The sequence below is a fragment of the Penicillium robsamsonii genome (assembly GCF_028829455.1).
Source record: "Penicillium robsamsonii strain IBT 29466 chromosome Unknown utg000001l_segment0_segment0, whole genome shotgun sequence".
Lineage (NCBI taxonomy): Eukaryota > Fungi > Ascomycota > Eurotiomycetes > Eurotiales > Aspergillaceae > Penicillium > Penicillium robsamsonii.
The window spans coordinates 6,383,917-6,397,888 of NW_026643219.1; the positions used below are offsets into that span (position 1 = coordinate 6,383,917).

The 13,972-nt window shown below is 46.9% G+C and overlaps 4 protein-coding genes across 4 annotated transcripts; 2 read left to right on the plus strand and 2 right to left on the minus strand.

Moving 5' to 3' along the window:
• Positions 1 to 544: 544 nt before the first annotated feature.
• N7447_002481 (putative MFS allantoate transporter) lies at positions 545 to 2,665 on the minus strand (the record flags this gene model as incomplete). The annotated part of the gene is made up of 10 exons (XM_057226756.1): positions 545 to 563; positions 643 to 840; positions 903 to 996; positions 1,068 to 1,308; positions 1,363 to 1,451; positions 1,502 to 1,719; positions 1,774 to 2,040; positions 2,097 to 2,127; positions 2,185 to 2,332; positions 2,402 to 2,665. The coding sequence occupies 10 exons, from the start codon at positions 2,663 to 2,665 to the stop codon at positions 545 to 547; spliced, it is 1,569 nt and encodes a 522-aa protein (XP_057090772.1).
• A 1,386-nt stretch (positions 2,666 to 4,051) lies between these two features.
• Positions 4,052 to 5,682, minus strand: N7447_002482 (Major facilitator superfamily domain general substrate transporter; the record flags this gene model as incomplete). The annotated part of the gene is made up of 2 exons (XM_057226757.1): positions 4,052 to 4,629; positions 4,686 to 5,682. 2 exons carry the CDS (start codon positions 5,680 to 5,682, stop codon positions 4,052 to 4,054), a joined length of 1,575 nt encoding a protein of 524 aa, XP_057090773.1.
• A 727-nt stretch (positions 5,683 to 6,409) lies between these two features.
• On the plus strand, positions 6,410 to 9,700 carry N7447_002483 (putative beta-galactosidase; the record flags this gene model as incomplete). The annotated part of the gene is made up of 3 exons (XM_057226758.1): positions 6,410 to 7,004; positions 7,076 to 8,486; positions 8,542 to 9,700. The coding sequence occupies 3 exons, from the start codon at positions 6,410 to 6,412 to the stop codon at positions 9,698 to 9,700; spliced, it is 3,165 nt and encodes a 1,054-aa protein (XP_057090774.1).
• Positions 9,701 to 10,798: 1,098 nt separating this feature from the next.
• N7447_002484 (fungal specific transcription factor domain-containing protein) lies at positions 10,799 to 12,686 on the plus strand (the record flags this gene model as incomplete). The annotated part of the gene is made up of 5 exons (XM_057226759.1): positions 10,799 to 10,834; positions 10,888 to 11,510; positions 11,577 to 11,738; positions 11,790 to 12,332; positions 12,404 to 12,686. The coding sequence occupies 5 exons, from the start codon at positions 10,799 to 10,801 to the stop codon at positions 12,684 to 12,686; spliced, it is 1,647 nt and encodes a 548-aa protein (XP_057090775.1).
• Between the last annotated feature and the right edge of the window lie 1,286 nt (positions 12,687 to 13,972).

Sequence of the window (13,972 nt, forward strand, 5' to 3'; positions counted from 1 at the left end):
ATGATATCCCATATCCCATATCCCATATACTACACTAGAGTCAATGTCATATTAGATCGTGCATTGGTCTTACCCCCATCTAGCTTGAGGTCTCTTGTGATTAGAATACTAAAGTAACTAATAGATGGGACGTTTACACTCGGAGTATTGCTCTCGCTTTTTTTCTCCGTTTTCTTTCTATCATGAGAAACCATATCCTGTCTTTCTCTCTTCATGTCGCTTTCAATAATTAAATGAGCTACACTGAAACGGGTATTAGCCGGGTTCTATGCTTAATCCCATACTGTTCAGAAACACCCTACGGGAAAAGGACTAGATGTCAAGTTTTCATATGTGGAATTTGAGTAAAACAGCATTAGGAAGCTGGCAACATAGTTGTCTTGTCTTTCATCTTGGTAACCGCTATTCCTCAATATAATCAAGAATATGATTCAGGGATCACTTGTTAAATTGAATCCTAGTACACAATTTAAATACGTTGATAATATCCACTCCGATGTTGTATATTCGTAGATGCATGATCATGAAGAGAAGAACCTAACAGTTAATAGATATATCGGAAGCTGTTGGAAACTGTTAGCTTTCTTCTCACCAGATTTGAAGGACAGCAAAATAGAAATAGGACAAGGTAAAGAAACATACTTCAGGTTTTCTCGGTCCGTCAAATCTAAAAACGCAGTCGCATCCAGATCTCTCCCCTCGAGACCACCCTCCATCTGGGATTGAATACGATCGCGCTTTTGATTTTCCCAACGCAGCAATAGACCAAGGATGCAGATCAAAACGACCTCAATCAAGTGCGAGACAATCATGGACCAGATGCCGAGCGGATAGGAAGGCCTATGGGTCGTGTTAGCTCTGATTCTGAATAATAATTGAATTATGATCAGGGAAAAACGCACGATTGATCGGTTTTATAGAAGAACGGCCCGGCAATATTTCCAGTGCAGTACCCCAAGAAGAGCACGGCGTTGGTGACGACCTTTTTGGTATGGCCTGGATTTACAATGGCATTAGTCTATGTGGTCTTTTGAATTGAGCCTCAACCGAAGAGAGGTGTTACTTACCAGCGGTGTTGGCCATTTGCATACTCAAAACGAGTACAAATGCAGCATTGTACGGGCCTGTGAGGTAATAGCAAATCAGGCGACCCACACTGTGTTCAACGGGAACAAATCGAAGACCGAAGGAGCCGGCAATGTTAGGAATCAGGAAGATGAGGATGAACACGCATCGTCGATTTTCGTAGCGGTCGTTGAGGAAGACGCATGTCAAAATCGAGAGAGCAATGATACAGCCGTACGGAATCTACGGTGCATATCGTGTTAGCTGAAGATTATGTGACTATCAAATTAATCATACCTGCATGAGAGTGGTCACCAATGTTGAGAAGCCGAACCCTTTAATGATGATAGTGCCAAAGTTCGAGATACCACCGTTGGGAATATTGCCTGTGTACGTGTTAGTTGGAACCGATTTAGACATGGCACGAGTCACATACAAACAGCACCAAGAGTGAAGAAAATGTAAAGCTTGTAGTCCATGAAAGCCTCCAAAACCTGGTACGGTTTAAGATGTTTGTTCTCGACCCCAGTCTGATTTTCTCGCAAACGCTCAACAGCCATGCGACGTTCTCTCTTGGTAAGACCGCGAGCTGTAACGGGTGAATCGGGGAGGAAGAGAAACATGACGATACCCCAGGCAGAACATAGGGCACCACTAAACAAGGTTAGTAAGATAAGTAGTCTCAATGGGGGTCGAGAATCCGCATACATCACCAGAAACTCGTATTTCCAAGATGGCAGTGCACCACGAAGGTGACCAATCCCGTAGCCCAGTAGCCCGCCCAATGCAATACCGAGGCCATTCGCTGTATACCACAGTCCGATACGCACTGGCTGTTCACGACGGGTATACCACATACTTGTGATTAGCATGAAAGCTGGGTCAGCGCATGCCTCGGCGGCACCGCCAAGGGCTCGAAGAACGGCGAGGGTCTCAAAGCTGTTACAGGCAGCTTGGATCATGAGGAAGACACCCCTGGAAGAGGAATGTTAGTAACTAGTTGTATTATCTTCGATATCAGTCCCACAAACCACATGAAAATATTCGCACCCAGATATTTCCCTAAAACATGTATCAGATGGATATCCAATTGTTAGGGTTATGATAAGGTAGTCATACCGATTGGAAGACGCTGCATCAGAAAATTGGTAGGGAATGCCCATGCTAGAAAACCAAAATAGAAGATACTGCTCAGCCAGCTATACCGAGTCCCATGTAGATCGAGATCTTCCCGAATCCCAAAAATAGCAGCATAGCTCAACGTTGTCTGTTTCCAAAACGAGTGCTATTAGCACAGATATTCGGCTAAAAACTCCGTTGAATCAAAGAGGCTGACCTTATCAATGTAGAAGAATGCATAACAAACAGCCAGGTAGGGCAGGATCATGAAGTCAATCTTCCACAATAGCTTCCTCGCTTCCACCGGATCGACTTCCTCGTGGAGCTCATCCGGGTCATCGAACAGCGCCATGGCTGTGTCGCCGTCGACATTTTTGGCGGACTTAAATCTGGAGTGTACTTGATTGCTTTCTGCATGGCTGATGGTGGGAATTTCGGCGACATTGGCCTTTGAGTCAACATCGGGTATATGGTTTGCCATAGTGGAGTTATGTTCGTATAATAAGAAGTGGAGAAAGGAAATCTGAGATTGGGCCAGACGGGAGAATATATATAAAATATACCAATGCCGTATGGGACGGCATGAAAGGTATAAAGTGATAATGACCTCGGGACGCCACCGACTCTCCCTTGATCCAAGTCAAAATTGAAAGGGTTTGAGCAGCCATCTCTTGCTTCCCCGCGAATTTCAGAGCCTGCCTGCCTCAAGTGGACTAGCGAAGGATCATCTGAAAGGCTCGTCTGCGGGGAAACTCCAGAACGGGGCCCCCACACGGCAAGCTGATCTGGTTAAAGCGTGGGGAAGGTCTTGGCTGACAAGTAGAGCGTCTGGTTTGTTGCAGTAACGAGTCTGGCTGAAGCCCAAACGCTGCGCAGGACAAAGCCGGCTATTATGGTCGGTGGAAGTCCGAAGACTCGGGGATTATGCCGCTGGATGACTTACTGAAGTTAGTTCAACTTATTGCTGGGCGATAATGCAGGATATTACATTTGGCGCATCAAGGCCACCATAGGCTTTGCTTAAAACCTACTGCTTAAACCCTCGGGTTTGCTGCTAGAATGAAACTGAAGAAGCAACATACTGAAATAGATAGAGAAAAATAGCAGAGAATAAAGAAAACCCTCCTAAGGTAAAAGGAGAAAGAGAAGGAAGAAGGATGTTTATAAGTCAGCCCCATAGATCAAAGATAGCAATAGCTTTAACCGAGTGATATATTCTATAAAAATCCTCAGACATGGCAAGACGCTCTTTTATAATAAAGCCAAGAAATGCTCTTCGGTATTTATAGCGCGGGAGTTTCGTGAAGCAGCCAAGAAAGCTAGCGTTGCAGGGGTAGGATATATACCGGATTGTACTAGTGAGAGAGTATCCCAAGTTATACATGGAAGATCCATGTGCTTGTGAATTCAAGGCCCTAGAAATATTATCCAAAAAATATACCTAAATAGAATATCTGAAAAGACCACCGAAAAGACCACTAAAGATACATCAAAAGGCCGCATGTGGCCCACTATTCTTATCCATATTAATTACAGACCACTGGTAAGATCTGCAGCACTAGAAATTATGGTTAGAGATCGTGGGGAATATAAATACTTTACTATACTATTGTGGCAGTACCCCCGTAAGATACAGTGCTCTTGCGTCGAGCCGGCATCCCCTTTAGTGTCAACTTTTAAAGAGCTGCGAACTAAGGTTGGAACGCGTTGATTACGAATCTACTAGAATCGAGAGAGTAGGGCATCGTTGCAAGAGGTATCAAGGTAGTATGTATTTATACAGCTGCTTAGCAGTGCTTTTGTGTGTTGCATCGATGCTAATATAGAGACCGGAACTTACGCCCCGGATAGAAAGGCTAACCTGAGCTTATGCTTCATTTGGTGTTTGGTCATACGCGCCAAATTTGCGTGCTGATATCTTCTGTTCAAACATATGATCTAGCTGCTCAAAGGTCCTGCCTTTGGTTTCTGGCAAACAGAAGTAAGTCCAAACAGAGGCAATAATGGAGAATCCACCAAAGATAAAGCCTGTCTTACCCCGGAGGTTACCTTCATCGGGGTTGATCATGTAAGGCACGGTAAGCGTCATGATTAAAGTCCAGAAATTTTGCGTGAAGAAGCCAATGCTGACGGTGTATGACCGCAACCTAGTAGAAGACATCTCTCCGCAGATCACGTATCCAAGAGGTCCAAGCGTGAGATCATAGAAGAAGTTCCAGATGATAATCAATACACACTGGCCCGTAGCAATGGAGGAGTTGTAATTTGGCACAATGTCGAGAATGCCAATGATGAAGAGAATGGCAGTCAGAACGAGCATGCCAGGGAAGAGAGCTCGGCGACCGATGGTGTTGATAACGAACCACGAGCAGATATTTCCGAGTACACCAACTGCTGTCACGCCAACGCCCATGTCGAACGATGCAGAGGTAGGGATTCCGGCGACTGTTGGGAAACATTATTAGTAAATAGAGATGACTTGTTGGCGGGGGGAGACTTACTTTGGAAGAAATAGGTTGAGTAGCTGAGTACAAAATTGACACCACTGAAAGAGTTGATAGTCCAAACGGAGATGATAATCAGGGTTCGACGAAGATCAGTTCCTCGGAAACAATCCAGATAGCCAGCGGACGATGCCGATTCCTCTTCTATCCGAACTGTTTCTTGGATCTCAATGAGCCAACTATCAATGCTTCCGCCAGTCTGGAATCGTTCGAGGGACTTTTTGGCCTCGGTATGCTTGCCCCTTTGGACGTACCAGTAGGGTGATTCAGGGCAGAACCACACGCCAGAGAGAAGGATCGCCGGGAAAACCCACTGGAAGGCAAAGGGGATTCTGTAGGCAAAAGTGTCTTGTTGCCCACCGAAGGCCTTAATGAGGCAGTTACCGAGGAGTTGACCGATGACAACAAAGACATTGACCATGGCAATGGTGATTCCGCGAAGCACGACAGGGCAGGTTTCAGAACAGTAGGCACATGCGGTGACGAGGAACATGCCGAGCGCGATTCCGTTGATCAATTTTCCAGCAAGCAGAACTCCTCGAGTGAATGCAAAGAATTGTAAGAAGACGGAGCCACTTGAGATGACACATGCGATGGTCAAAGTCATCCGTCGACCCATGTAAGGTGAGAGGGGACCGCAGAGCAGACTCCCACCCATTCCACCAACTGTGGCGATCATATTGAAAGCAGCTTGCCATTCCGCTGGAAGGATAGTCGTGCCATCGGGTTGGGTGTATCCAAACACCGCGCGGAACTCGGGTGCGGCAAGAAGACCACCGCTGACTTGCATGTCGTAACCCCAGAGGATAGCAGAGAAGCAGAAGAACAGACTGTATAGCATGGCATTCCGGTAACTGGTAAGAGCTATTTTCAAGCTCATAACAGATCCTGAGACTTCATTGAGTTGTTCAGACTTCTTTATATTGGTGGGATCCATCGTCGGTGTAGCCTCCAGATGGACGCTTTCAACAGGCTTCTCTTGATCAAGACCCATAATGGAGGAGGATAAAAAAGCGAGAAAAAAAGAAGAATGGACAAAAGTGTCCAAGGGAGATTTGGAAGAGAATCAAGATAATTCAAAGCGTTCTTCTGCTGCTTAGTGGGGACTTTCGTAGATTTAATACTCCAGGCTTCTCATACCATGTGCCCACTACCTCCGCATTCTTCCCGGCTTCGGGGTACAAATTTTCAGCCTCGGGTCATGCTCACAATCTGGGGAAGTTAGCTGCGACTGAAGGGGCTAAAGTACCCAGTTAGACGAGAGTGAGACACTTTTCGGGTTCCCGATATCCCCGTCTAGATCCACGTATCCACGTGATCCGATGGGATTGGACATCTTCGCCTTTTGTGGCATCGGAAATCATCTTAAACATTGTGGATCTCGACGGCTCCGATTGACGCGGTGCCGGTACACCCGGAGGATGTCTATTGGTTAGGGAATATCCATCCTCTCCGCAAAATGAACCCCACAACTCATTGGCTCCGATAGACCCGGGATAGAAATTGGAGAAATGGGGATAACTACATGCCGACGAATCTTTCACCCCCATAGGGTCCATAAAATGTGTAACATAATCTCAGCTGCGCGTCTCAAGTTGCGACGTCATTTAGTCATCTAGTTCAAAACTCTGGTATAAAGATGGCAGAGTAGCAAAGCTGCCCCAAACTCCCTAGACGACCTGAGAAGTCCGAATTCATATCAAAATTCCCATTCCATCACCATGAGTTCTCCTCAGGACAAACAGTTGGCCCTGCAGGCCGACCCTGAACGGCCCGACTTCATGAACCCCGCGGTTTTTCGCAGAAATACCCTCCCCGCGCGTTCTTATCACATTCCCTCTACATCTCTGCTTCTTAATGGGGCCTGGGAGTTCAATATGTCCCGATCACCACCGGAGGCGCCGGAGCCTAATGAGAAGACCCCCGACGAGTTCTGGTCGAGTATTAATGTTCCAGGCCATTGGCAGTTACAGGGTTGGGGAAAGCCGAATTACACCAACACACAATTCCCGATCCCAGTGTGCCCTCCCTTTGTACCCACCGAAAATCCCACGGGTACATACCGCCGGAAATTCCAAGTGCCGGCCGAATGGAAGTCCAACAATACAGAGATTCGTTTGCGATTTGACGGCGTCGATAGCGCGTACCATGTTTGGGTGAACAAGTCCTTGGTCGGGTATGCGCAGGGCAGTAGAAACGCTTCTGAATTCGATGTGACACCATTTTTGCTGGAAGGTGACAATGAAGTCTTTGTGCGAGTGTATCAATGGTCAGACGCTACGTATATTGAAGATCAAGATCAGTGGTGGCTATCTGGTAAGATTTAAATTGCGATATGCCACAGTGGGAAAGGCGCATTTGCTAACCTTGGAATATCATGATAATAGGTATTTTCCGAGATGTCACTTTGATTGCATTCCCAGCCGACGATTGTTTGAATGACTGGTTCATTCGCACAGACCTCGACTCAGAATACAAAAATGCGACGCTTCTCGCAACGATCGATTATCAAGCCTCGGAGCGAAGCACCGTTGCACTCAATTTGATTGAGTCAGTGGACGGCACCAGTCATGTCATTACTTCCACAGAGTGCACTGTGGAGCCAGAAACATCTGCAGTTGAGCTCAGATTGCCTGTTGCCAACCCCAAAAAATGGACTGCTGAGCAGCCGTATCTTTATGAAGTGGAGATGATTCTGACAACTCCTGATTCTAACAAGAAATTCAAGACCACGCAGCGCATCGGCTTTCGCAAAGTTGAGCGCAAGGGTGGCTTCATCACCGTTAACGGAAGGGCTATTCAGCTTCGTGGAGTCAACCGACACGACCACCACCCAATTATGGGTCGTGCCGTGCCGCTGGACTTTATGAGAAAAGATCTTCTTCTCATGAAAGCTCACAATGTCAATGCCCTCCGCTGCAGCCATTATCCTCCCGACCCTCGGCTTCTGGACATGGCTGATGAGCTGGGCTTCTGGATTATCGACGAAGCTGATCTCGAATGCCATGGCTTTTATGACGCTGTCTCACGGCCAATGAACATGGACGAAACTCTTGGCTACGAGGAGCGCAAGGCAATGACCTTCCCCAAATGTGGTGCCCATACATCAGACAATCCTGTCTGGCGGGCAGCCTACGTTGATCGAGTTCATTCCCTGATTCAACGAGACAAGAACCATACTAGTGTTATCATCTGGTCTATGGGGAATGAGTCTTTCTTCGGCACATGTCACCGTTCCATGGTAGAGTATGCGCGGGCGTTTGACGGCACTCGCTTGATCCATTACGAGGGTGACATGGATGCGGAAACCACAGACATGTACAGTTACATGTATCCAGAAATTGACCGCTTGAAGTCCTTGGCAGCCACAGAGGGCGTTGCAACCAATGGAGAGTTTGACAAGCCTATCATTCTTTGTGAATACGCCCATGCCATGGGCAATGGGCCGGGTCTGCTTACGGATTATGAGAAATGTTTCGACGAGATCCCGCGTTTGCAGGGTGGTTTCATCTGGGAATGGGCCAACCACGGGTTGTACGTTGAAGGAAACAGCAAAAAAGATGGCTTTTATGCCTACGGTGGTGACTTCGATGACTATCCTAATGATGGAACATTCGTGATGGATGGTCTCTTGAACAGTATTCACCAACCTCTACCAGGTCTGTTAGAGTTAAAGAGAGTTTTTGAGCCCATCAAGCTGGAAGTCCGTGGAAAAGTCTTGACTTTGAGAAACCGGTACAACTTTTTGGACCTAAGCCATCTCCAAGCTTCCTATAAGCTTGAAGCATTTGACAAGCAGTGAGCGCACTCCCTCATTTAAACAGATTGAAGACAAACTAACTTTCCACCCCAGAAAAAATACCTTAGCAACTGGATTGCTGGAGCTGCCCATTGTGCTTGCCGGGCAATCTGCTGATATTTCTCTCCCGGCAGAGCTCTTCCAACACAACGCCCATCCGGCCTACTTGACTGTTACACTTGAACAACGAGGAAAAGTTGAATGGGATCAAGGGTCTTACGTCGTTGCCTGGACACAAGATTTGGTATCAAAGCCAACCGAGAATGCCCCAGTCAATGGCCTGAGCTCTGCTCAGGATACTATCTCGACCAAGTCCACCAAGACAACGGTGTCTGTCAACGGAGCCAACTGGTCCTTTGAATTTGATCGCATTCGGGGGCATCTCAAGAACTGGACATACAACTCAACGTCTATTCTTGAGCCGCATCCCGACACAGGGCTTGCCATGGTGCCTGGTTTCTGGCGTCCTCCGACGGACAACGACGTACCTTCTGCGATGCCGTATTGGAAACGATTCGGAGTGAACTGTCTTACAAACCAGCTCCGGTCTTTCAATACGTCATCAATGGAGGATGGAAGTGTTGAGGTCGAAAGCGAGACATTCATCTCCCCTCCAGTCCTTTCCTGGGGATGGAAATGCATTGCGCGTTACACCATCGAACCCAGCGGCTTGTTGTCCATCACCGTAAGCATGCAGCCCACTGGAGCCGCACCGACAACTGTTCCGCGTGTTGGTCTCAACCTTCGTGCAAACTCTGACCTGCAATCCGCACGTTGGCTTGGACTTGGTCCTGGAGAATCGTATCCCGACAAGAAGGTTTCCCAGAAGTTTGGTTTGTGGAATGTTGATGACATCGAATCCCTACAGACAGTTTATGACATTCCGCAGGAGAATGGAAACCGTATAGACACTGCATGGGTTGAACTTCTCGCTCCCAATGGCACTGGCTTCCGCGCAAGCCCACAGGAAAGCACTGTGGTGAATGGAGGAACGGCAAGCTTGAGCTGGGCAGCTAGTCAGTACTCCGATGAGACCATTGAGGCTGCACGGCACCATTGTGATCTCATCAAAGATGACGCGGTGTTTGTGAGATTGGATAACCAAGTTGCAGGTGTAGGCAGTGCAGCCTGTGGCCCGGGGCCTATGGATGAGCATCTAGTTAAGGTGCAGGATATCGCCTTTGGTATGCTATTAGAGCCTGTATCTTTGTGAATTCTAGAGGCTTGGACTTCAATTTGTTAAATAAGATACATTACCTTGTATACCCTTCACATCATTCAAAGAGAGGCTTTAATCTTTCCATCTCGGTCCAGATATCTACAAAACCAAGGTAGTGCGTCAGAAGTAGAAACAGTCGCCCTGGGATGTGGATTGGTGATCAGTAGACTTGTAAACGCAGTAATAGTAGTCTCTGGATTTGCAACAAGATATGGGGAAAACCTATCCACTGGCCAAACACCCATAGTGAGACTAGTTCAAGTATGGAAACTAAATGAAAGTCTCCAAATCCCATAGACCCCTACTCAAATCTACGCGCCGCTCTGGTTCCACTCACTTTCATCCAGACAAAAGTATATATTTAGTGATGCCTGGGGGTTTATGACTCTTATCCGTTTCCGAATCTGTCTTGCTATGAGAATCTGGAATGGCCGAAGTGCTCTTGTATAAAACTCGAATCTTCGCGCTAATACAAATTTTGACTTAGTAAATTGAAAGGATTGTGTATAAACAAGATTGAAAATTGTGATTTTTTGTCAAAATAGCGTGGCGCCCACGTGTAGCCCCAAGAGGCGTTGTGCCATGGGAAAATGGCATCACGTGCCCCCCGCGTTGGCATCGAGGCCAATCCAACTTTTCCGCTTGTGTTTTCGCCTGCGTCATTGATTGGTTCATTTGCTACCAATAAGAAGCTCATTGCTGAAGCTAAAAGTTGCCAGGGACCCCTCATACTAGTATCCTGGCTCGAAATGAAGAGATTTAGGGCGGCTCGAGCGGTCTGTCTCCCATTCTCTCCTTGTCGGGAACTGACCAGTTGAGTCGAACATTGAAACTAATCCAACCCACAGTGCGACTCATGCCGCCAGCGAAAAACAAGGTTGGTCATGTTTTATGTGATCTTGTGGCACATGGTTAATAAACCCGACAGATGTGACGCGCGGGATCCCTGTGGACCCTGTGTGAGCTTGAACCAAACGTGTCTATACGGAACAGAAGCTACTTCGTAAGTGAGTTGGTGCCGTCTTAAAGATCAACAATTAACATCTGTTTAGAAGAGGGAAAAGTGAAATGATCTTGGATACGGTCTTGCGAATGGAAGCTTCTATTGACGAACTTCGGGGCATGGTCGTATGTAACGAGTGGCCAAATGTCATTTCTTGCTCACTGATGATAAATTCCAGGCAATGGGTTCCTGTTCAAATGTGATGAGTGGCATGCAGGCCAATTCGACGTCCCGGGGTTCGACAATTACCCCAATGTCTCAGGATGCACGCCATCATCCAGGCGGTTGCACAATCAGGGACCCCACTGAAAGTGCTGTCCTTTCGTCAGGACATCTTTCATCGGCAGAGTCTCTGTTGAAATGGCCAGTCTTTCGTGGTCATCCTTCAATATTGGAGGAGGCAGAGTCTTCATTTTTGTCACTCGAATATGGACGACCGTCATTTCAAAGCAAACTCTATGGCATATTTCCCAGCGTGGGTTTGTCAGAAGTCAAAAATATGGTAGGCGCATTCCAACGGACATATAACTTTTGGTTCCCTACGATCAGCTTGGACGATCTGAAGTCATTGCAATTGAGGATATGGCAAGAGAATTTGGAGCCTAGTTGTCAATCATGTCTGGCGTTATTGGTCATGGCCTTGGGTTGCGTTGGGGCTTCCGTGACAGAGGACAGTTCTGAAAACAAGTCTCAACAACTGAAGCTTCAAGGAGCGTCATGGTTCACAGCCGCCATGAAGATGCTTCACTTGGCCCACATCGAGATGAATGTGGAGGCATGCCAATGCCTCTTGCTAACTGGGTATGACAACATTTTTACGTGTCAAAATGGCGGGTCAAGACGAAATTAACAAATATCTACATGTAGCCTCTACTTCTCCTTTTTGCAAAGACCGTTGCAAACATGGTCTTATGTGAACAGCGCAGCAACTCGTTGTCGGTTCCTGCTCTCTTGCCCCTTTAACAATCCTGAGCGTGATGATCAAGAACATATCACCAGAATATTTTGGTCGTGCTTTGTACTAGAAAGGTAAGAACAGGAGATGACACTTTATGTTGATCACCGTCTGACTGGCACTAGCAACTATATCTCCGAGTTGCCATCACTTCCACAAAACTGCAATGCTGAGATCGAATCAATATTTTCTCTTCCGGGCAAATTTCACTCACACGAAGCTATCGAAGAGGAAGAAAAGTCGACCTTCTACTTCCTTGCATCGATAGCACTCCGTCGCTTACTCAACCGAGCTCACTACATGCTCTATGACCGCGAAATTGGCCTTCAAATTGATTCCAATAATTTTCCTTCCGTGAACCACGAACTGGCTCGCCAGCTGCAAGACTGGTATCACACACTGCCTCCAAGTCTGCAATTCCCCGAAGACGGAAAACCTGCAGACGATCCGCATAGCGAGTATTTGAGGCAGTGGTATCTCAGCTGTCGAAGTGTTATCTATCGACCTTATCTGGAATGGGCTCTCGCTAATCCCTCGTGGGATCTCAACAACAACCTGCGTGTGCTGGATGGATGTCGGGTTGCTCTTGACACTTGCCTATTCAAATTAAGATACATGAAACAGGTGCCGTATACCGTCATGGTAGACACATGGCCATGCTCGCTTTCGTAAGTGTCTGATCCTCGAAGCTTTCTTGTGCATTGTGCATTATTGCTGATACAACGAATTGTCTCGTTAGACTCGAGACGGCGATGTTGACTCTCATGGGCGGCTTCTGTCATCCACAGCTGACAATGCAGCTTCGTCACATTGCCTTGCTAGAGCTAGGGCCTCACCTGCAGCAGCTTTTACAACGATGGATGGCTATCCATGGATCCTCCGTTTCTCCTGGTGTTGAGAAAGCATTGAGATTGATCATGAAAGCTCACGAGTTCTTCGAAAGCAAAAGCGCAGAGTTTGCTCCTTGCCAAGAGGAAGAACAACATCTCTCTCCTCGGTCCCTTCGAATGTCTCTCAGATAGTGGCTTAATGACCCTTTTGGGAAAGTCTAGGCAAAGTATGCCTTTTTGCAACTATGAAGCGACCATCAACCTCGAACCATCAACACGGTTCGGAAATGGCGTGCTTAAGTCGAGAGTTGGCCGAAATCACCTACAGCGCGAAGGGGTGATGCGTGTTGACTGAAGTCTCATCGGAGAGACGGTCACCTGGCTGCCCGACATTATTGCGCTCACTGCCATATTCAATCGCTACGCACTTCACCCTGTTTTCTGCTGTCCACTGGTATCCCGGTGGAGTCAATAACATCTTGAAATTCGTCGGAAGCATCCCGAAATTTATTATGCGTCTACTCTCCCATGGACTTGAAGGACAATCAATCATGAGCTAGACTCCAAGAAACTGTGTGCTACTAATGCACATGGCCCCAAATGAAGGCTGATATGGATAAAACCTCATTTTCACAGCGACCAACCAGGCCCCACGTGTGGATGGTCCTGTCAATGGCAAGGCTTTCCATGTGGGAGAACAAGGGCCGAGTACCTAGTGATGAAGGGAATCGCTCTTTCCTGGGGTCACCGATGAATACGTTTAATCAACATTCTCGCGGTCACCACCTGGTAGGGGTCCCTTTCCTTCGCTTTTAAATGATTGATCGAGTCTCCTTGCAGGCCAAAGCACACACGGTCAATACATTAAGACATGGCCTGATTTAACCCACAGGATTTATTTGGTTATGGTGATATGATTGGTCTCAGGGTTTTCAGTTCTAAACAAATTAAAGGAATTTATTGTTGGGGTCAGGAGCCGAGTCTTTTTGTCCCTTGCCTAACAGAAATACAACCATCCACTCATCAAATCGGGCCTCCCCTAACCCGTATCAACACAAGTCTCTATTGGCATGCTGCGCCAGGCTCGCAATTTAGGCTATCCTAACCTTTAATTGCTATATCTCCATGTGTGGGAATCGCTCACGCGTTCAGGCAAACATGGAGAAGGGTTGAGCAGAAATCCCTAAAACCAACCTCCGTAGATACATAGTTAGATAGGATTTTGTATGTGATATCACCATGTTTTGCTGACACTTGTTGGTTTTCAAGGCACCTCCATATCACCGAAACTTGGAGGCCACTCAGGCATATATGTATAGAATTCGAGATGAGACGATATCGAATCCAATACTCGGGTTTGATCTGACATTTACTAAGATCCCAAGACACTTCAAATATAACAGAGTATTCTATTGCAGGAGAGCAAAATCTGAAAAGTAAGCGCCCAGCCATAAAGTAACTGTGACAGCAAAGACATC